Source organism: Macaca nemestrina, chromosome 2 (assembly GCF_043159975.1).
Source record: "Macaca nemestrina isolate mMacNem1 chromosome 2, mMacNem.hap1, whole genome shotgun sequence".
Taxonomy (NCBI): Eukaryota; Metazoa; Chordata; class Mammalia; order Primates; family Cercopithecidae; genus Macaca; species Macaca nemestrina.
This window is the reverse complement of record NC_092126.1, coordinates 115,890,669-115,912,731: the sequence shown is the minus strand read 5'-3', so window position 1 is coordinate 115,912,731 and position 22,063 is coordinate 115,890,669. Positions and strand designations below refer to the sequence as shown.

At 56.2% G+C, this 22,063-nt stretch overlaps 1 protein-coding gene and 1 pseudogene across 2 annotated transcripts in view; both read right to left on the bottom strand.

The window, feature by feature from the left end:
• Positions 1-22,063, bottom strand: part of LOC105480542 (dynein axonemal heavy chain 1) — a 91,444-nt gene that overhangs the window by 11,102 nt on the left and 58,279 nt on the right. The window contains exons 40-62 of one of the 2 annotated variants that reach the window (XM_071091828.1): positions 20,268-20,445; positions 19,159-19,353; positions 18,949-19,068; positions 18,577-18,735; positions 18,387-18,494; positions 17,136-17,276; positions 16,834-16,994; positions 16,168-16,325; positions 13,886-14,059; positions 13,306-13,344; positions 10,494-10,672; positions 9,159-9,389; positions 7,542-7,738; positions 6,922-7,057; positions 5,778-5,986; positions 5,341-5,512; positions 4,394-4,585; positions 3,923-4,033; positions 3,024-3,209; positions 2,516-2,707; positions 1,045-1,212; positions 770-961; positions 443-574 (exon numbers count right to left, since the gene is read on the bottom strand). In XM_071091828.1, coding sequence (XP_070947929.1) covers positions 443-574; positions 770-961; positions 1,045-1,212; positions 2,516-2,707; positions 3,024-3,209; positions 3,923-4,033; positions 4,394-4,585; positions 5,341-5,512; positions 5,778-5,986; positions 6,922-7,057; positions 7,542-7,738; positions 9,159-9,389; positions 10,494-10,672; positions 13,306-13,344; positions 13,886-14,059; positions 16,168-16,325; positions 16,834-16,994; positions 17,136-17,276; positions 18,387-18,494; positions 18,577-18,735; positions 18,949-19,068; positions 19,159-19,353; positions 20,268-20,445 — 3,730 coding nt within the window. The remainder of the gene's footprint in view (positions 1-442; positions 575-769; positions 962-1,044; positions 1,213-2,515; positions 2,708-3,023; positions 3,210-3,922; positions 4,034-4,393; positions 4,586-5,340; positions 5,513-5,777; positions 5,987-6,921; positions 7,058-7,541; positions 7,739-9,158; positions 9,390-10,493; positions 10,673-13,305; positions 13,345-13,885; positions 14,060-16,167; positions 16,326-16,833; positions 16,995-17,135; positions 17,277-18,386; positions 18,495-18,576; positions 18,736-18,948; positions 19,069-19,158; positions 19,354-20,267; positions 20,446-22,063) is intronic. The other variant, XM_071091829.1, reaches the window with a different exon arrangement.
• LOC105480541 (serine/threonine-protein phosphatase 2A 56 kDa regulatory subunit gamma isoform pseudogene) lies at positions 14,382-15,853 on the bottom strand (annotated as a pseudogene).

The following is a 22,063-nucleotide window of genomic DNA, read 5'->3' as shown; positions in this document are numbered from 1 at the left end:
CCTTGGCAGTTACAGAGACCTGAGCTCAGACATGGAGCCAGATACCTGCATTCTAATCCCACTTTGGGTGAATTTCTTGGCCTCCACAAACCTCAGCCCTTCATCTGTGAAATGCTAACGATGCCCGCCTGTAGTGGCGGCTATGAGGATTAAATGGGACACAGATGGCATGTTTAGAATAGTGCCTGGCACGCAGCAAGTGCAGAAGTGTGAGCTCTTCTATGTTCCCACTAGGTGGCTTTTCTGGCTGTTTTGTACACTGCTGTATTCCCAGTGCTTTACAGTGCCTGGCTCAGAGAGGGAGCCTGCTAAGTGCTTGTTGAATGACTGAGTGAGGGGAGAGCCACCTGCAGGCTGCCTGTCATTGGAGGCGAGGCCTCAAGGAGGAAGGGTCTCTTTGGGAAGGCGAGGCTGGTCAGAGACACAGGTGGGGACTTCTTACCGTGAAGGGGCCCAGGTAGGCCACAAAGCCGGCGGCCACCAGGACATCGCCAGAGATGTTGTTGAGCATGTACTGAAGGTTCTCCACCGTCTCCTGCCAGCGCACCTTCTCATCCGACAGCCCGTTGATGAGCTGGAGGGGCAGCCCCGTGGCGTGGGCTCTGGGAGGCTGGGCTAGGGGCCTGGGGCTGACCTACCCGCTGTAGCACCTGGGGTTGCCAGGGAGGGGGTGTGGACAGCCACCCCAAGACCCACCCTCGCCCTGGTCCCTTCTGGCCCCTGTCTGGGCCAGGCCCACCCGCAGGCCTTGCAGGAGAAGGGTGCATACCTTGCCAGCGCGGCCCAGCCGCTGCTCACACTGCTCACACTTCAGCTCCAGCTCCTCCTTCTTGGTAATGCATTCCCGGTACTTAGCCTGCATTGTGGCGATGCCGTCCTCCACCTCACGAAGGCGCTGTTTTGCCTCATCCAGGATCCGCTGTGTCACCCCCAGGTCGTCCTGGGCCTCCCGCAGGGCTTGCTGTGGGGCGAAGGGCGCAGGGTTAGCTCGCCAAGTACCCCGGGGAGGGGAGCATACCCCCACCAACTCCACTCAGCCCTCACCCGCTTGGGCTCCACGGCCTTGGCCACGAAGTGGTACTTGTGCATGGCGCGCACCCACTGGCAGATGGAGGTGCAAGCCTTGGACACCTTGGCAATGGCGGCTGGCTGGAACTCTTCATTATCGATGTACGGCTGGATGGCTTTGATTACCACGTCCCCAATGTTGTCCTGAGGTGGGAAGCCTGGGCCTCAAGAGGTTGCTTCTCAAAGGTGACAGGGGAAGGGCTCTGCTGGGAGGTGGGGCCTGCCGAGGGACGCCCTGACTTTTATGCCCTGTGCAGGCCTCAGTATAGATTCTTTCTCCTTAAGGAACAACATAGCCCAGAAAGGCTGGCCAGAAAGGAATCTTTGGTCCCCAGGATTTTAGATCATATGATTAGGGAGGTCTTCCTTGGTATACTGTGGCAGTCTCGAGAGCCCATAACACACAAGACCTCACTTAAAAGCTCATTTAGAGGCAAGGGCTACTTTCTGAAAGCAAGCCCATCAGCAGGTATTGGGATGAGTGAGTGGTTCTGAGGCCCACCAGGCTCATGTTCAACCTCAAGAGCTGACGCCATCCCCTGGGGCTCTTGTCCCACCCAGGGAGAGTCCAGCCCTGTAATTCATAATAGGCCCAGGTATTTGCATTGCTCATGAGCTCCCAGAGGTCAGAGCGTGGGCCCCGGGGAGCCTAAGCACCAGCCTTGAGCACTCCTGACTTGGGCGCTTCTCTCAGAGGGACTTGATTAGGCCTGTGGGGCCTCTAGTTTCCTGTCTGATGGAAGAGGAGAAGGAGGGGTGGGACAGCCCATAAGGAGTCCAGATGCTGCTGAAATGGGTGTGGGATGTGCCCAGGGCCTGATACTGACACACAGTGGATGGTGGCCTGTGTGGGACAGGCAGCTACCCCCTAGCTAATTTCTGGGCTGCAGAGCTAAGGGGCTATGAGCTCCAGGCTACTTAACCATGGCACAGCCCCTGAGAGAGCACATGCCCAAGGATACTGATGGCCCCAGATGGACAGAGAAACCCAGAGACAGACAGGGAAGCTGGGCCCCAGGTGCTGAGGCTGAGGGAGAGAGGGAATGACTGGGCAGATGGTGAAGGTCTTGGCCAAGGCCTGGGGGTTGCTGGGAAGTAAGGGCATGAAAGAGAATCCCCAGGCTGTGGAGACTTGGAATGACCATGGGTGACTTCCTATACGGCACAGGAGCCTGTCCAGGTCCCAATTTCCTCAATACCTTTCTGTGGGTGGGTCTGTCACCCTCAGACTGAGAACTCCTTGGGGCCGGGCTCTGGTTCCAGCCATCTGCGTGGCCCTCAGGCCCTTGTGTGGTGCTGGTGGTGGGGAGGTGGACAGAGAGAGACGGGACAGAGGCCACTGCACATGCAGATGCTGTGGTGGGGCAGGCTCCTCTCCAGCTTCACTGTCCTGCCGGGCAGGCCTTGTCCTCACTTGCTGGCTGGCCAGGGTGCCTGGCATGCTTACCTTGTCAAACTTGAAAAGGCTCTCGAGGAAGCGGCCCGGGTCCTGCAGCAGCCCCTTGCCAGGCTCCCAGTAGTCATCCACCTTGGTGCCTGGCTTTTCTCCAGGCACCTTCTTGGGCTTGATGCCTTTCATGATGCACACAGCTTCTATGACCAGCTTCACGCCTGGGGGTGGCCGCTGCATGGCACGTACCTGCAGGCCCAGCCACCAAGTGGGGAAGACTCAGACCCAGTGGGCACCCCTGGGCAGGGACCCTGACAGAAAGGTTGGCCCTACCAACCAAGTCCCTACTACCACAGGACACGGGCAGATCCAGAGATCCACCGAGGTTGGCCTCAGCCCACAGTTCCTCCTGCTCCTCAACCCAGGTACCCATACTCCTACCTGGGCCCTGGGGGCTGGAACGAGGAGGGCGGGGCAGGCAGCTGGGTCCCAGGGGATGTGCAGAAGGAGGGCCTGAGGACAGAAGCATATGAGAGGGAATGCCAGGAGATGCCCTGCTGCCCACCTCAGTCACGTCGTTCTTGTTGAGGTTGCGCAGGCTGGCCAGTGCCGCATCCAGGGCCGGCAACGCCTCGTCCAGGTCCTTCTGAGCATCATCGGCAATAGCTTGTGCCTTCTTGGCCTTCTCATTGGCTTTGATCTCCTCTGTCTGCACTGAATTCCGGGTCTCCTCGGCGATGGCCGTATCCACCTGGGGATGGGAGACACAGGGCTGTCCTCTTCCCTTTTCTCTTCTCTGCATCTCAGTCTCCTCAGATGGAAGGAAATGAGCGTTGGGGTGCCCTGTTCTCCAAGGGCCCTCCAGCTGTGATAGGCCAGAGAGGCCTGGGAATATCAGGAGTCCCTTCCACCTCCTGAGTGCTCACCACAGACCTGACATGTGGCTGGGGGCCTTACAAGTTTGGATATCAGTGCCCCACAGGCAGGGCCCCCTAAGCCTGCAGGCACCTTCACGCAAGACAGAGAAAGACCTTCCTCCTGCCTTTCTTCCAGCTTCTATCTGCTGGGAAATTTTGCAATGCACTGACTTTGCTGAGCAGGATACTTGACTATTCCTTCCAGAAAGTTGTCATAAGGAATACACAAACTGCAAGGTCTGCTGTGAGGATCGGGCCCTCCAACGCGGGGCCCTGTGCTGGGCAGACTCCGGGTTGTGGTTATTGGAATCGTTTGGATTCCTCTGCCTTGCTCCTCACCGACCCCCTGCCCAGTGCAGTGCCTGGCACAGAAGAGCTACCAGGCAAACATTCCATGACTAAATGGATGACTACTGATTGAGGAAGCTGGGGCACAAGGAGGCCAGATGACTTGCGGGGGCCAAGCAGCTAGCAAGCCTGTGCCTGTGTGAGGGTGCTGAGCTTCCTCAGAGTCAGGCATCAGGGAGGGGCTCAGGAGCACCCCAACCTTGATCTGCTCCATGGTGAGCATGGTGTCCTTGGCAGCCTCCTCCAGCAGGGGGTGCATACTCTCCAGGTCCTCCTGCATCTTGGCTACGTCCTCAGAAGTGCGCAGCAGCTGGGGGTCGGGGCACAGAGAGGAAAACAGGTGTGGCAGGGGACAGAGAGAGCACAGGGCCTGCTGGGCCACCCTCATTCATGAGAGAAAGGCTGTGGCTGGCAGGTTCAGTGGCCCCCAAGTTGCCCAGACAACCCCAGAGGAAGGGCATCAGTCCCCCAAGTATCTGTGGGGTGCCCTGCTCTGGCCTGGCCCTTGACTGGCAACTTTTGTGCTTTTGACGAGGGGGGAAGCCACCCACTTCAACAATGTGGGCTGCAGTTTGAAAGGCCGAGCGCGGTGTCACCCTGGAGTTAGGGCTGAGTCAGCAGGTAGCCTGCAGGCAGCTGGCCTTGTCCACGGGGACTCGCCTGGGCCCACCTTGTCGAGGCCGCTCTTCATGCGGTTCTTGGCAGTTTTCAGCTCCAGTTTCTTCTGCCCGATGAGGATGGAGAAAATATGAAGCAGCTCCAAGTAGCTCTTGGGGGTCACATAGTTGTGGCGGGTCAGCTCTGCCAGGTACTCGATGCACTTCTTGGACACTGACTGGTGGATGTACACACAGACCTGGATCTGGGGGAGTGAGACCATGGATGCCGGCCTGGTAGAGGCCCCAAGAAAGACAGGGAGTGGGTGCCCACAGCCACTGCAGCCTGGGCCGAGGAGGGCACCACAGCAGGAACCTCCATGCCTCTCACACTCACTCTGTGAGCCTCACGACCTCCAGGTCAAGGTCACCTTTTGTGCAGATGAAAAACCCCAGGCCCAGGGAAGTCCAGAGGTTAGTTCAAATTCACATAGCTATCAAGGGCAGGGCTGGCTTTGAACTTGGACCTAGGTTTCTCCCAGCTCTTGGCCCAGTGGTCTTGTCACAGCCCCCATGACCTGCCTGTCTCTGAGAGCCCTGAGGGGTTGCCTCCTCAGATACTGGATCTAGGGGGAGAGAGGGCCCAAGGCCTCAGCACAGCTGGGCAGGGAAATGTTGGGACTGTCACGGTCTCAGGTTGGACCAGGCAAATCTACATCCCCATCTGTGGTCTCTGGAGCTCTATCAGGGGGTTCTTGGAAGAAAGCACCATGAAGCCCTCAGGGAATAAGGGAAACAGTACCCATGCAGCTGTGTTCCCAGCACTCTAATCACTGTGATGACCTGTGGCACTGCCCATTTACAGATGAGGAAACGGAGGCTTAGACAGGAAGCACAGCCTGACCAAAAGCTTGCCCTCTGTGGTGGGCCTGGGAATCTCACCCAGACCTTGGTGACCCTGAGCCCATGCCTCAAACTAAACAGTTCTCCCCAAGGGCCTGAGCTTCACCAAGACACCCACCAGTCCTTGGATTTCTTCCTGGGAGGATTCCAGTTCTGGGATCTCATTGAGGAACATGGTGGCTACAGACTTCAGGGCCTCTGCCGGCCACTCGTTAAACCAGTCGATGGTACAGCAGTTGACCAGGGAAGGAAACTGCCTCAGACGAGCTCGGAAGACCTCTCCGATGGGGCTGGAAAGCCAGAAATCCAAATGAGGTCCAGAGACACTGACCAGTGCCCCCAGGAGCCCAGGACCCAGGGTCCTTGCACAGCCCTGTGGCATGGCAGCCAGGACAGAGCAGCACAACAGCCTGGGCCCAACGACATGATGGCCAGGCCCAGGGCTGCGTCTCCTCATCTCAGGCTCCAGCGCGTGGTGTCCAGTGTCCCTGGGGCCAAGCCCTGTACACACCCAGCTCCGCTGCCCCGGCGCAGCCTGGCGACAGCTGCCTGTACCTCATGCACAGCACCATGTGGATGTTACTGCGCACACGTCCAGTGTAAGCAGCCATGAGGTTGGCCTTGGTGGGCTGCAGGCCCTGCTCCTGGACATAGGGCCGCATGGTGCTGACGATCTGGTCCTGCTCATCCACGGTATAGAGGTTGGGAATGTCACCGGAGTTTAGGACGTTGTTGATATCCTCCAGGAAGGATTCGTTCTTGATCTGGGGAGGAGTGAAGGGTTGGGGAGCTAAGCCCCTGCAAGTTGGACTTCATGACCATAGTTTTGTTGGACCTTCACAACAGCTCCATTTGACAGACTGCACCACTAAGGCTCAGAGAAGCCCAGAGTCACACAAGTGACCTCATAAGAGACTAGCCCGTATTCATAGTCTAGGATTTGCCCCCGTACAGAAGCTATGAAAACCACCGGGTTGCAGCAGGACCCTGGGTCCTCAGTGGGGGATTTGGCATCTTCCTCTTCACCCCTCTCCATGCCTCAGTTTACTCACAAGAGGAAACCATTGCCACGGGCAGAGATAGGTCCTTGCCCATCTCATACAGCCTGGGCCCGGCTTGTGTTAGATGGCATCCTCCCTTTCCTGACTCACACAGTGGCTGCCTTGAAGGGAGTTCTGGGGTTAGGACAGGGCTGTGAGCAGAGGGGCCTTTGTCCAGGGTGGGGCATGTTCAGGGGCTTCAGCCTGGGCCCCTGGGCCCAACCCTGACCACCAGCCAGGTGGAAGCCTGTTCTGTCTTGTGACCCTAGACAACCTCTCAGAGATCTAGGGAGAAGCCTCATGTCACTCCAAGAGGGAACAGGGAAGCCATGGGTCTCCAGCACTTTGGAGACAAGCCCTGTGGTCCTTGAGGTGGGATGCCATTGGCCAGTGAGTGGGGTGCTATGCTACCAGGGCTTGCTTTACCCTTGGGGTATGAGTGATGATCTATGCCCCACCTTAGCTCTGAGAGGTTGGATTTGGTCTCATGCTCTCAACTTGCCCATCTGTGGCCCCACCTGGTCCTGGCGGTTTCTTCTGAGATCTGCCCTGACTGACAGTGAGCTGGGCATGAAGGACTGACCACCTTCTGGGATGCTATGCTCAGATGGGGTTGTGTCCAGCCCCCCGAGCCCTGCCCTCTGCTGTGGCAGTGGCACCTGGGTGTCCGAGAACAGGAAGGTGATGGGTAGGTTCTGAAGGCCTGCCTTGAGCAGGACCTTCTTGACATCCTCGCGCCACTCGGGCATGCCGTAGTTCTTGGATAGTTCAATCTGGAAGCACTCGTACTCGGCCCTGGAGGCAGAAGTTTGGGTTGAAGCATGCTAGGGGCTTGGGGCCAGGCGCTGAAAGGTGGTGGGTGGCCACACCCTACCCCGACCACCTGGAGTTCTGCTCCCATCCTGAGCAGACCTGCAGGCCCTTCAGGCCCTGAACCCGCTTTTTTGCCTCTAGACCTTTGCCCAAGCTGTTCCCTCGGTCCAAACGCCCTTCCCTTCCATCCTCCCAGCTCTGATTCTAAGAGCAGCCCTGGCCACCTCCCCTAGTAATCCCTCTGGGATGCCTGCTCTACACTTCCCTCCCCACAGCACCACAGGGCACTGCTGCTGCCTCTCCCTGCAGCCCAGGTCCTGCTACTAGTCTTTCCAGAAGCCTGTGGGCTGTGCAGGTCTGCTTCAGGGCTGCCTGAGGCCTCTACCACTGTACAAAAGCATGGGTTAAACCGAGCAGCCAGCCCGCCCCGGCCACCCACTGCCCAGCACGCCTCGGAGGCCCTCACATGTGCGAGGCAAGCCGTGTGAGGGAGCTGCGGCCACTGCCACCCACACCCAGCAGGAGTGCATTGCCCAGCGCCTGGCGCAGGGTGCGGCTGATGCGGCAGATGTGGCTCATGGCGTCCATGAAGAGGACCAGCTTCAGCTTGGCCGTGTTGATCTGGTTGTAGTCCTCTATGTACTCCTCAATCACCTGCATCATCTGCGCACCAAGGTGAGGATGGCGAAGGCGGGGCTTCTCTTACTGTAAGGTCTCCCCGCTCCCCCGCACCCACCTGCTTTCTTCTCTGTCCTGACCGAGAAGCATGGGTACCTTGACAACCCTGTGACCTGGCCAGCTGCATGTTTCCCCTGCAGGCTCGAGCCCAAGCTGAACATTCCCAGACACTGATAAACTTGCTTAGGTTGTTGCTCTAAACACTGAGGGATTGGCCTAGTGCGGTGGCTCATGCCTATAATCCCAGCACTGTGGGAAGCCAAGGCGGGAGGATCACTCCAGCCCAGGAGTTCAAGACCAGCCTGGGCAACATGGCAAAACTCTGCCTCTACCAAAAAAATATATATATAAAAATTAACTGGGCATGTTGGTGCATGCCTGTGGTCCCAGCTACTTGGGAGGCTGAGGTGGGACAACTGATAGAGCCCATGAGGTGGAGGCTGCAGTAAGCCAAGTTTGTGCCACTGCCCTCCAGCCTGGGTGATGGAGCAAGGCTCAGTCACACACACACACACAAACAAAAACAAAAACAAAACCCACTGAGGGATCAAGCATATTGTTAAACACATAAAAGCTAGCCCCAGCCCACCCAAATTCCTTCAGTCCTCATGTGAACTCCATAACTCATATGACTCCTTCGTTGCAGACGTACCATACTGAGCTAGAACATCTCTGCTCTCCCCCATAAGTGAGTTCCCCTAATAAATGCTCTGGACTGATTACCCTGGAATTTAATGCTTCTTTCTTTGGAATCTCAACCAGTCCAATCTAGGGATGGCTTGGGGGCAGTCCCTTGTAGGAACTTGCTTTCTGCCACTTTTGGGGTGACTCCAGCCATGGGCTCAGGCAATCAGAGCACCGTGTACTGGGGCCCTCCCTGATGGGGAGCTCACCTGCCACAGCGTACCCTGCTCCTCCTGTGCATGGTGGGGATGCTGGGCCTTAAGAAGCCAGGCCCCCCTGCACGAGGCCTCACCCAGGGACACATGGAGGCCTGAGAGGTGAGTCAGAGCCCTGCCTGCTCCTTCTGGGGCTCACCAGGGTGTGCTGACCCTGGGACCCTGGTGGGAGCTCTGGGAACTAGGAAAGGATGCATATAGAGAGAAAAAGAACCATGGCCCCAGGCCCCCCAACCCAGCCCTCTGTGGAGGGATGATTGCCCCTATGTCTAGAGCCCATCTCAGCTGGACCACAGGCTGGTTCTCAGAGATAAGCAAAGAAACTGGTACCCAGAGAAAGCAAGGGCATGCTGGGAGTCTCCTGGAGCTGGCCTTCTCATCCCGAATCCTGGCCCCCTGGTTACAGTGTGGTGGTCTGTTAGTGGTGACTGCAGGGGGCCTGGGCCCCAGGGAGGCAGATTGAAGAAGACCCCACCAGGGGTAGGGCGCCTGCCTGGACCCCTCACCTTACTCTCACTGGTGATGAGCTCGTAGGACTTGACATCGGAGCCTGGTGACATGAAGTCCCCATAAAGAATGGGCTGGAAGGGGCACACCTTGTTAAAGGTCACCTCCCACTGCTCCATGCAGCGCTTGAGGAGCTGGTCGAACCAGCTGCGGTCCTCCTCATTCACCAGTCGGTCCCGGAACACGCGGCAGTTCTCATGATACCACAGTCGCAGCAGCTGCACTTGGTCCTGTGGTAGCCCCAGCATCGGTGCCTGTCCTTGGCCCCCGAGCCCTCAGCTATCTCTCAAAGCACTAGGCGAGGGAGGGTGGACCGCAGTTCCTGGGGCCCTGACTGGAGCCTGGCTCCCCTACCACGGCCCAGGCACAGTGTGCGGGGGCTGCTGGCCAGTGCGACTGCTGGCTGGCTGAGGATGCAGTGGACTGCACAGTGCTGCCTGGCCTCCTCATGCCTCAGCTCCAAGTCCAGCTGGCCAAGTGCCTCCTGGGTGTCTGGCTCTGCTAGTTTGTCACAAGCACCTCACTTCCACCATTTAGCCCCCTGTGGCTCCCCTAACCCCAAGCCTGTGAGCGATGCTTGATTCTCCTAATACCTTCCCAACACCCCACATCTAACCACCCACCAAGCCACACTGACATGACCCACAAATCTCCTCGGAACCTGCCCCTCTCTCCATCTCTGCTGCCGCCTCTGTCCCAGCTTCCTTGCATCTCCCTGGGTGGCAGAACTGCCCTCCGGAAGCTCCCAGCCTTTTCTGTAGACTTTGTTGGCTATAAACATGGCTACAAGGCCAGGGCCAGCTTCTGTCCTGCTCACCCCATCTCCTTAGCCTGGGCTACACATACACTGGCCGCTCAGTCCCATTCCAAAGTGCAGGTCTGTCCCCCGCCCACCCACACAGCTCCTCATTAGAACAAATTTAAGCTCCATGCTGCCCCCCCACCGTGTCTAGTGCCTGGCCCCATCCCTGCCACTGCTCCTGACACCTGGCTCCCTACTACACTTCCCCCTCCTTCCACCTGAGTGTTTTTGGTTCCCAGAGGGCACCCTGCTCACTGTCCCTCAAGCGTTCTCACATGCAGGGCCCACACCAGAAGCCCTCTTTCTCCCTCATCTTGCCCTGGCTCTCTCATGTGATCCCTGTCTCAGCCACCATTCCAGGTGTGGGTTCAACCCACAAGACTGGGCTCAGCTGCACCAAGGCTAGGCTCTGGGGGGCCTGGCATCCCCATGTTCCAGGGCCTGTTTGGGCAGGAAGGCCTGAGATTGGTGGGGCTGGGGAGGATGGGGAGAGCAGTGTGGGCATTGGGGAGGGTGCCTGCCCGGTCCTCACCTCGACCTTGGCTGGATCAGCCATGAGCATGCCTTGGAAGACTTTGGAGAGGTCCCTCAGGTTGAAGGTGTAGTGGGACTTGGCTGGAGTGGGCAGCAGCTGGGAGGTGATGGTGGCATACACCATGATGGTGGCTTCCACAAGGGGGTCCGTGAAGTGGGCAATGTGGGGGGCCCCGGCTGGGGGAATAGGAGAGTGGCCTGGGTCACATGCCAGGAGCTCCCTCTGTTGCCTCTGCAGGTCCTGACGTCCTTGCCTTTGCTGTGCCCCCCACTAAGCCCCTTCCCCAGCCTTCAGGCTTGGATTCCATGTACCCTTTGGCTCCGTCTTGGATGTCCCCAGTGTGGGGGAGGTGAAGAATCTCCTGCTCTGCACCCCCTATATCTTTATGCCAACATGGCCTGTCGGAGCACTGGGACTCATCATGGAATTGGGGGTGCTCGTGTGGTCAGTGCTGGGCGGGGCCATTACTGCCTTGTCCTACGGGGGCTGTGCCCAGACCTGAACATTCCATCTCTGAGCCACATGTGGGGAGGGTCTCATGGTCCACATAGGCCTCAAGATGCCTAAGAGTGGGTGTGGGGAGGCCTGGAGCACACCCCCGACCTTGAGGGCTCACTACCCACTTCAGGGCTGCCCACTTCTCAACCTGCATTTTCACCACTCACACACCTATTGGCCTGTTCTTTGAAAACTATCCAATTCTGTGCTGGGAACTCAAATTCTGTCAGTGGAAACTCGGTGAGAGGTAGAAAAAACGGAAAGAAAGGGCAGGAGAGGGGCTTGTCTGTTGACACAGGAACTGGGCACAGAGTGACCCAAACAGACATACTCCTCGCTCTCAAGCTGACATTCTTGTCGGGAGGCCGACAATGAGTGGATTAGCAAGTAACAAAGACAGCAAACAGGTGTCAAGGGCTACGGGCAGCCCCGCAGCAGGAAAGGGCCTGGGGATGGCCAGAGTTGGGCTTGGGGGCGATTTTACAGCAACGCTGGGGGAGGCCTCACTGAGGAAGGGGATGTCAAGCAAAGAAGTGAGATGCAAACTCGCACATAACTGGAGAAAAATTGTCCCAGGCAGAGGGAAAAGCAAGGGCAAAGGCCTAGAGGTGGGAGCAGGCCTGGCATGTTAAGGACCAGCAATGAGGGGGTGAGCAGGAGGCGGTGAGATCAGAGGATGAGGTGGGGCGAACTGAGGATGGCTTTCCCTACCACTGTCAGGACCCGGGCTCTTGCCTGGATGCGATGGGTGAGAGAGGAGGAATGTGGCCTGATGGAATGATTTCATGGGTCCCTGTGCCCTTAAGCAGAAGATAGACCTTAGGCAGGAGAAGGCAGCTGCCAGGAGACCATGGCAGGGCTGCAGCACTGGCCAGGTGGGCGAGGACAGGGTGGTGAGCAGTGGCTGATCGGGATGGATTCTTAAGGGAGAACCTATGGGAACTCCTGACAGGTGAGCTGTGGGGCGAGGGAAGGGGGCATGGAGGATGGTGCCAAGACTCCATCTTGCCTGGAGCACCTGGAAGGATGGAGCTGCCAAAGCCTGAGATGAGAAGAGTGCAGGGACCAGGGCACTTAGGAGTTTGGCTCTAGACAGGTTCGGGGAGATGCGGAGCCAGGTGTTGAGGGGAGAGGTCTGGGCTGAGGATGTAGACTTGGGAGTTGCCAGCACAAAGATGGATTTCCCCATCAGAGGCGGGATGGGACTGTCTGAGGAGAGTGTGGTTGGAGGGAGAAGAGGGAGGAGAGTGTGGTTGGAGGGAGAAGAGGCTGGAGACCAAGCCCAGTCCATCTGAGAATGGGCAGCCAGGGATGGGGGAGGCCTGAGAGAAGCCTGCAGCAGGAAGGGGATGTCTGCTGGCCAGCACTACTGACCCCCGGGAAGGCGAGGACAAGGGCTGACCGCTGGTCTGGCCACAGAAGGCCACTGGTGACAAGAGCACTCTCAGAGGGTGAGGCGGGCATTCACAGGAAAGTGGGAGGGAAGGGCGGGTACAGGGGGAAGAGGCAATGCTTTGGAGGAGTTTTGCTATCAAGGTGAGCAGAGAGGTAGAGTGATGGGCTGGGGCAGGTGGGAAGGGGGCCCAGAGAGGCTGTTTTGCATTTGGTGGTTAAGATGGAGAATGGGGCCTGTTTGTGGAAGGCCCAATGGCGAAGGGAGCACTGGTGTTGGTGGGGAAGAGGGGAGCCGCATTCCCAGGCAGGCCCAGGAGGAGGCTGGGCTTTGCCGTGGAGCAGCAGTCCGTTCCCAGCCACAGGAAGGAAGGCAGGGCGCAGGTAAGCAGATGGGTGCAGACCCAAAAGGCAGCTGTCTCCCGACAGCCTCTTTCAGCTGAAGGCAGGGGGAGGAGGCAGGCCTGGGCAAGGACAGGGGCTGCAGTGGTCAGCTGCCTTGCCACGACGACGGGCAGATTCATCACAATGTCTGCCCCACAGACATCCCGGCTTTCCTGCGCACACCTGCTCCCTGGAGTTCTGATTCTTCACATAGGGTGGGAGTTTGTTGGATTCCCTTATTCATGCATTCATTTTGCATTTAATTTGCGTCTATCATCAGCTGGACACTAACGCAGGCATGGAAGGGCTGGCTGACTCTAAGAATGGGTGAATGAGCCTGTGGGGCAGCCAGTGCCTGTGTCAACCTTTGCTCTGGCACCCAGTGGCCCAAGGTCCCCGCATGAACCTGGGGATGGTTCACCACGGCGCCTGGTCCCAGTCTCAACATATCCAACCAGAGCCCAGAGCTCCTCCTGGAACCAGTGCCCCCTTCCCACCCAGGCCCTCCTGGGCCTCCGCCCAGGCCCACACTTACGCACAGGCTCCCGGTAGCTTTTCTCTCCAAGGAGTCCATCTAGAGGATGGAGGGAGAGACACGGGGCTCGGGGTTAGGTGGACATCTTGCTGCTCACCCTGGCCAGGTGAAATGGTAGGGGAAACAGCATCTTGGGGTAAGCTTTTCCCCAAACTCCATAAAGGCTCAGAGACACTCCATCCATCCTATCTTGTGGCTTCTCCTGATTTACAAAAGTAACATGCCTCCCCCAGAGTTTCTGGGCAAGTACTAATGTATACATATGTATGTATGTGAGTGAGTGCATATCTATGTGTATCATACATCCAGCAATCACCACGTGCCAGGCTTCATGCTAGGTACTCTACATGCAATATCATATTTAACCCTCACAACCTGGAATGGTAGGTACAGATGAAGAAACAGGCTCAGAGAGATTCATGAGCTGCCAAAGGTCACACAGCTGAGTGAGAGGTGAAGCCGGGGTTGCGGTCATGGTTTGGCCACTCCACCCTTTCTGGTGGCCACCCAGCTGTCCTTGGTCTGGCCTCCCTGGCCTGGGCTTCTGCCTTTGTCCATGCTCACCCCCACCAATACTCACTCATCCAGTTGCCCAGGATGGTAGAGAAGATGCGTTTCTTGCTGACCTCGTCCATCTCAGCGAAAGACAGGTAGTTAAAGTGACGCATCAGCCGTGGGGTGATGGTGTTCCTGCCTCCACCGGGGGGGCCCATGGCACAGACGAAGTTGATGTCCACTAGGTTCTTGAAGGCGCCTGGAGTAGGGGCAGGAAGTCAGGAAGGGCCCTGGCCAGGGCTGCATTCATTATGACCTTTGTGGCCCCTTCGCCATACAAAAATTCAAAATTATACTTTAGAACAGTATTGGAATAAAGACAAATACATCAATATTACACATGAAAATTTTTCTTTGCCCTAAAAATTCATCCTCCTCCCCTTTAATTTTTTTTACAAAGTTTAAAAGTACTTTTTTACTGCAGACATTTTCATATACAACGTTAGTGAAATTGAGCCCCTCCCCCGGCATGGTGAACACATACTTCAACCTTATAAAAACATTCAAGTAACCCTGGACATTTTCATGTCACTCTCTTTTTTAGTACCTGGGGATTGGCTTTGGCTAGATTTTCTATTTTAACCCATGCTTCTTCCTGTACTTTCATTTTTAGCTTCTCTTTTAGTTCTTCTGCTTTGAACTGTTGTGTACAGTCATCAAATAGCTTTTGGTTCATCTCCATGAACAGCTTCAGGGCGTTGTATAGCAAGCCATGTATTATCTTGTTGCAATGGGTCTTTGAGTTGCGGTACAAGGAAGGAAACACGATGGGCAGAATCTTTGCGGCGTTGTCACTGATTAAACTCATGATGTATTCATTATTCCAGTAATAGAGAGCTCGCTCTGCCACCTAGAAATGTGGGCTGGAGACACATTTGGCCAACTGCCGGAAGAGGGGCTCCATAGTCTTCACAAATTCTGATGGTTCAATGACATCTAAAATCGCTTCTAATTCATTTAAGAACATTACTTCTTTTGGACTGTGAGTCTTTGGCCAGTATTTGAGAAGTGCCATCACAACAGGTTCTGTGAGGGTGTTGTCCTTTTCTAAAAACTGCACTACACAGTATGCCAGCGGGGGGTGGTAGACACTCAGAGATCTCACTTTGCAAAGGTAGTAACACCTTCAATAAGAAAATCTTGTGTTCTTTAAGTGGTAAGGCAAATCCATTAATTATACTTCCCAATATTTCCAGTAACTCTGCTATGCCATTATGATGCTCTGTTTCATAAATAAACCTATAAAATAGATTATCTGTTTTCTGATGTAAGCTCTCAAGCCTAGGAATTTCCCATAGATTCTGTGAAGGGTGGTTTTAAGAAAATCTCTCTCCTGAGGATCTTCACTGTCAAAGAGCTCTAAAAGCTGCAATACAAACTTCTGAGCAATGTATTTCTTTGCTATATTAGGTTGGAAATCTGGAGACTCTAAAAATATTAAGAAAAATTCATAAACAAGTGTAGATGAGGCCAGGCTGCTTCTAACATCGGTTCATCTTCCTCTGGGTCAAATTCTGCTCCCCTAGGATTAGAGGAAGGTGGGAATGTTCGAAACGTGTTAACTGCAAACATATGGACTACTTCTGGGTAAATAGGCTCTGTGATCACATTCCGATTATGGGTGATATATTCTACCATTTCACTTCAAGCAGCTCGTGTTACTTCCTTCCACTTTAGGTCACTTAGTGGATCAGAAACAAAGTCAAAAGAGGACGCAACACTGACGTAACCTTGGGATAAAAAGCTTCTCTTGATCAGCAGGAGGAACATCTTTTAAGGATGGTAGTTTTTGAAGTTCTCTATTATTGCTTGCACTAAACCTTGAAGAATTGTGCCATTTGTCTTTCTTCACTATGGGCTGAGAGACGGGTACTTTTATTTTAGCAGACACTGTAGATGGGACAGCAACAAGGATGTTTTCCTGACGGAAATTTGCTCTGATTCTACTATGTCTTGTCCTTCTTTTGAACTTATTCCACTCTTCTCTGCTTTTGGTGATTCTTTCTCCTTCTTGTTTTTATTCGGCATGGCTGGAGTGGGCCGCCGCCGCCACTGCCCCTGCCGCCGCCTGGGGACTGAGTCGTTTGCTTGCTCTCGCTTCACCTTTTTCAGGTTCCCAGAGACTGCGGCAGCCATGGCGGCGGCGTCTCTCCGCCCCTCCCCCCGCCGGCCCCCCTTTAATTTTAAGATAAATTACAACATTTTTGTGGGTGCCTTAAAGTAGTGTAGGCCTTTAGTGCTGCGCCTCCTGTGCTCTTGCACAGCACGCCCAGCCCTTGCCCTGCCAGCCAGGCCAGCCACACTCACCGATGATCTTGCGGTCGTACCAGCCGCCGTGGTCCATCCACTGGCGCAACAGCTCGATGGGTGGCTGTGCGCCGTAGGTCTCCAGGGCCGGCATGTTCAGGTCATCGATGAAGAAGATAAAGCTGCGCCCCAGAGGTGGTCCAAACACACCCTTCCGCCTGAGGGGAGAGGCTGTGTGAGCCCAGCACCCACAGGCACCAGGTCCTCTGAGAATCCAGGGGCAACGGGGTGGCAGCTCTCCCTTTGGGAAGCCCTTGCTAAATTTCAGCCTCCTCCAAATTGCTAGATGTCTTGACCCACCCTCATCCTTGTTCTGACTGTCCTGGGACAGCTGGGACAGGCTGACTTGAGTCTGAGCTCCCTCAAAGTGAGTCTCACCTCGCAGGCAGATGGACAACAGGCTTCTCACAGACAGACCCAGGGCCCTGCCCAAGGGCCCAGCCAGGGCGAGCACCCACCTGCTGACCAGCTTTGTAGGAATTTTTGATAGAGGGAAGGCTCTGGAGCAGTCTGTGAGGGAACCCTGGGCCCCTTGAGGGGCTGCCAGTTCCCCCTTGGAGGTTTCTGGCAAACCCAGGAGCATAATTTGGTGGAGAGGTGGGACAGCAGCTGGGTTGGCCAGACCAGGGGGACGCAGGGGTGAGGAAGGAGGGAGGGGTGCCCTGCCTCTTGTCCAGTTTGCTGTCAATGACGTCCTGGGTCTGGTTGGCTGAAGTGCGGGCTGAGAAGGTGAGGAAGTGGCTGACATACTCCAGTGCCAGGTTCTTAAGGAGCTTGTCAGAGATGGTGAGTGTCTTCCCCGTGCCTGTCGGCCCAATGCACAGCACCTGGCAGAGCAGGGATGGCACAGAAGGAGCACGCAGTGGGCCTGGTGCACAGGAGGAGCTGCCCCTGCATCAGTGTGGGAGGCTGGTCAAACCCCAGTGTAGGCCTTGGGGACGGTGGAGGCAGGGCCTGGGGGTGCTCACAGGCTTCTTGTTGGTGAGCAGCATGTCCAGCAAATGGGACATCTGCACGGTGTCCATGGTGGGCACAATGATGTTGCAGTAGTTGGTGTCTGGTACCATGGTGAATGGAGCTGAGGAGTCCATCCACTTCACCCAGGCAACCTGGAATCACAGGTGGCTCGGCGGTGGGCCTGGAACCCCTTCCTGCCCCACTCCTGGCTGCGGCCCCATGGCCAAGTGCAGAAGGGCCAGGAGCTGCACGGCTGGGCTTTGGCAAGAGGGTCCAGGGGCAGGGTTGCTTCTGGCGGAAACAGAAAGTCCTGTGCCCTGCTTTCTGCATGGGGAGGGTAACTCCCAGCACAAACAGCCAAGAATGGGGACTGAGCACAACTGCATAGGAGGGCTCTCCCTGCCCAGTTTGGGGGCTCCCTAAGGACTGCCAGGCCCTGAGTCTCTGCAGAAAGGAGATGCTCCGAGAATTGAACAGCCCAGAATGCAAAGGTGTTTGCTGTTTAGTTTCAGGCTACCCAAGAAATGTGGGGACCAGAACCATGGGCGCTGGTAGCTGGAAGCTGAGAGGCCACTGGGTCCAGTCTTCCCATCACCGTCCCTGCCTGCACAAATCCCTTCACTCACAGCAGCCCTGACCCAGCTTGCAGACGTCCCCTGAAGGGGGGATCACTACGGCCAGCCAAACCAATGCATCCCACTGGGCACAGTCCTAACTGTTAGACCCAAATGCGCCCTGGGAGCCCCCAGCAGGACCCTGCACAGTAATGGACAGGTCTCTGCAGACACCTTTCCACCTCTGTCCTCCTGGGCTGGGGTCTTGACCTTGGGATGAGGGTGGGCTCCTGGAGCCCTTGCTAGCTGATAGCAGCGATGAGGACACTAAAGCAGGCTTCAAGAGCTTGCCCCCCACCCCTGGGGAGCCCAGTCTCGGGGAAAATGGGGCTTTTAAGTGGAACTGAGGTGGGCAGTCCCTGGGCTCCGCATCAATGTGGAAGAGGCAGTGTGTATGGCTGGAAAGGGAAGTACTGGAACGTCTCCCCTCTCAGCCCAGCCCTAGGTTCAAGTACAGTTCTGCCACATCTGGAAAACAAGCACAACAGTAACCACTCTACAGGGCCATGAGGATTCATGGGATGATGTAAATAACCCCCGCCTGAGACCTGGTGGCCGTCAATGTGACCGATCCCTGTGTGGCCATAATTCATTGTGGGAACAGCAGCCACCCTCCCTGTGCAGTCTCTGGGGAGGACCTGTGGCCACCTGCTTGTATTCCTCCTCTTCATCCTCATTGTCATTGGTGCCACTGATGCCCGCATCCTCCAGCCTGTAATCGAACACCAGCCCCTCTTCTGGGAAGAGCAGAGTCAGCTGCCAGGAACCAGGAGGAGAAGCAGGCTGTCAGGCCCAGTAGGGCTGAGGCTCCTGGTCCCTGGGGGCTGCCTGCTCTCACCTGTTCGTTCTCCATCTTGAGCCTTAGCCAGTGGCTAAAGCTGGTGCGGCCATTGCTGTCCCCAGTGACACCCACACTCCAGATCAGGGAGAAGATGAACCAGGGCTCAATCAACTCTGCGACGCGACTCAGCTTTTCAGAGGGTATTTTCTTGAGGCCCTGGGGATGAAGGGAACAGTATCAGGCTGAGACAGGAATAGTATCAAGCGGCCTGAGGAAGTGGAGCAGGGGCATGTCTTGACCTCTGCCACACAGCTTTGTTTCTCTACAGCCAATTGGACAGGTGGTCTTGTGACCCATGTTGCACCAATCCAATTCTCTCTTTCAGGCCCCAGAGAGCAAGGAGAACAGTGTGGGGAGAGGGACCAGTACCTCTCTAGGCAGAAAGGGCTTGAAGAAGCAGTCCAGCAGCTTGAGGAGGCTCATGGTCAGGTTGCAGTTGGTTGAGGCGATCACCTCCTTCACTGAGGACCGAACGAAGGAGATGGATTCCTGCAGGGAGCAGGCACCCGGTTCTCATGGCTAGCAGCCACAGTGCCCTGCTGCCCTGCCGGGGTCAGGCATACCCATGGCCTCACTCACCTCCAGGAAGCTGACAAAGAGGGCCTTGAAATGCTCCTCGTAGGGCTTCAGCAAGGGGGGCAGCTTTTTCAGCCAGCACTCGATGAAAGGCATGAGCCCCAGGATGCTGGGCTCCAGGTACACCATGCCACAGCGGGAGACCGTAGCTGGTGAAGCCACCGCCAGGTCTTGTACCTCGAACATCATGGTCATTGCCTGGTGCCAAGACGAACCACATGAATGGGCTGGCTGCCAGTCCCCAGGCCTGGAGAAAGGGCTGCAGGGCTGCAGGGAGGGGCTGCACATCCTGTAAGTGGGCGATGTGGGCAGGCTGTGGGGCAGGGGCAGTGCTGGGTGGGATGCAGGAACCGCTGGGTCCTCAGCTGATAATGTGGCTCTCCCTGGAGCCCTGAGGAGGACCCCAAGCCAGGAGATTCCTGGAGTTCGCTGACCAGACTGGGGTGAGGACATTTTGGGGTCCCTGGAGGCCTGGGGACATCTGATGGGAACTGTGTATTTTGCTCCAGAGCGCCCCCCCCAACCCCTGTGCACATAGACACAGGTCCACATTGACTGCCAGCTATTTGCTTTTAGAAGGATTCAAGAGCTGAACTCAGTGTAGACCTGTGAGTTGCTCTTGTGCCCAGGCCATATCCCTCTTTCTCTGACAACTGCTCCTCACACACCAGGCAGGTCCCCATGGTGGTCTGTGCCAGGCATCTCCCAGACCCCGGGCACACTGCCAGGACCAGATGCATACCTGACCCCACCTGACCCTACTGAGGCAACATGACTGAAAGTGGGCCTGGGAGGCAAGAGGCAGCATCAACCAGGGAGCAGTGGGACAGGCATCCTGGTGGACTCAGAACACAACAGAAAGAGGGTCTGTATAAAGGGTGCTCTGAACAACTGTGGGACACCCTGAGGTGTGGGAGCTCAGGCCAGGGAGGGGCACTAGGAGCTGAGCCTAAGCTCCTGCTAGCAGGAGGGCTTTTGCTGAGTCACGGTGACAGCCTGAGACGCACCCATGGCCTTGAAAGGGGTGAGGGGGCAGAGTTTGGCCAGCATGGTGCAGCCTCCAGGCCCACCCAGCCTTGGAGGATAGTGGGCAGGTGGACAGGTGGGTGCACCTCCGTGAGCTTGATGATCTCCCCAGAGCTGAGGCACAGCTTCTTGTTGTCATCCAGCACCGTGTTCATGTTCTCAATCCAGACGGCGTCCACCGGCCCATCGAACATGTACCACTTCTTGTTGGTGTCGGAGGCGATGGCCCCAGCCCGGATGAGCGAGGAGAAAATCCCGTCTGTCCTGCAGCGCCAGGGAGGAGAGGGCTGGAGACATCAGGGAGGCTGTGCTTCGAGCACAGCTGGCTCCCAGGGAAGCCTGGCCCCCAGGTGGGCGGGCTCTGCTTTACATTTTCCTTCAATCTCTTTGTCCTTTTAAAAAGTATAATAGGAAAAGTGGGAATTTTTGGTGTCACATGGTGTAATGAAGACATGGGCTTATGTACCCGCCCTGCTGAAGCCCCATTAAAGGTGAAATCCCAACAGGAAAAAGGGACAGGGGAGGAGGCAACAGCAGAGATGGAGGCAGCGCAGCTCTGGAAGACAATGGACAGAGATGGAGGAGGGTAAATGACAGAGCAGAGAAAGCAGCGTGGTGAGAAGTGGCCAGGTCCTGCTTCAGAACCCAGGGGCCTCAGACCTCAGAGGCAGCACACACCAGGGAAGGGGCTGGTAGGGCTGACAAAGATGCTGTGCTTGGTCCAGCCTTAGGCTCTGGAAATTTCTCCTAGGTGTCTATATATGCACATCCTTGTAAAATCCAGTTTCAGCAAAGAACCCTGCTAAGTCAGTTTAGCCAGAACCCTTGATATCTGATCACTCTTGAGGCTCCTTCCCTACACTACCCCCAGGTGATGTCTGGTTACCCTGAGGCCTGCCTTCAGTTGGAATCCTGTTAGGTTGGTTCAGCCAGAATCCCCCTCACCACTGATGTTTCCTCTGGATTTTCCACCCACTGATGCTCACCCTGCCCCTTGACTATAGATTCCCATTGACCCATGCTGTATTCAGAGCCTGGTCTCTCCCCTTAACTACAAGGCCCCAGTGCAGTGGTCTCTGTGCCTGCCATGCTCCTGAATACGTTCTTCCTCAGCATGCTTTAACAAGTATCATTGAGGGCCGGGTGTGGTGGCTCACACCTGTAATTCCAGCACTTTGGGAAGCCGAGGTGGGCAGATCACCTGGGGTAGGGAGTTGGAGGCCAGCCTGACTAACATGGTGAAATCCTGTCTCTACTAAAAATACAAAATTAGCCGGGCGTGGTGGCACATGCCTATAATCCCAGCTACTCGGGAGGCTGAGGCAGAATGGCTTGAACCCAGGAGGCGGAGGTTGCAGTGAGCCGAGATGGCGCCATTGCACTTCAGCCTGGGCAACAAGAGCGAAACTGAGTCTCAAAAAAAAAAAAAAAAGTTTCATTGAATAATTTTTTTTTTTTAAACAGGGGACCTTTTTCTGGTCTGACCCCCAGCCCCCCCACCTACCTACATAAGAAACTGGAGTGGATATGGGGGAGAATCTTCATCAGAAATGGGGGAAGCAGTACAGGTTCATGTTGTGGAAGGTGGGCGACTGTCCCTTCCCAGTGACCATCCCCTACAGGGCTCCCAGAACACTGGAGCCAAGCAGACACCCCCAGCAGAGAACTAGAGACTCTTGTCTGGAGAAACAGAATAGCCTTAGAGAAAGGCCCCTCAGGTTCTGATGTCTCAGCAGTCTCCATCCAGCTGCCCTTCTCCCATCTCAGTGCACTTCCCCTAAAATGCATACCCCGGCCTGGGAGCGGGGGCCCGGAGAGGGCTCACCAGCTTCTCTCAGGTCATAACAATGGCCAGATACTGCAGAGGCACTGAGCATGTTAA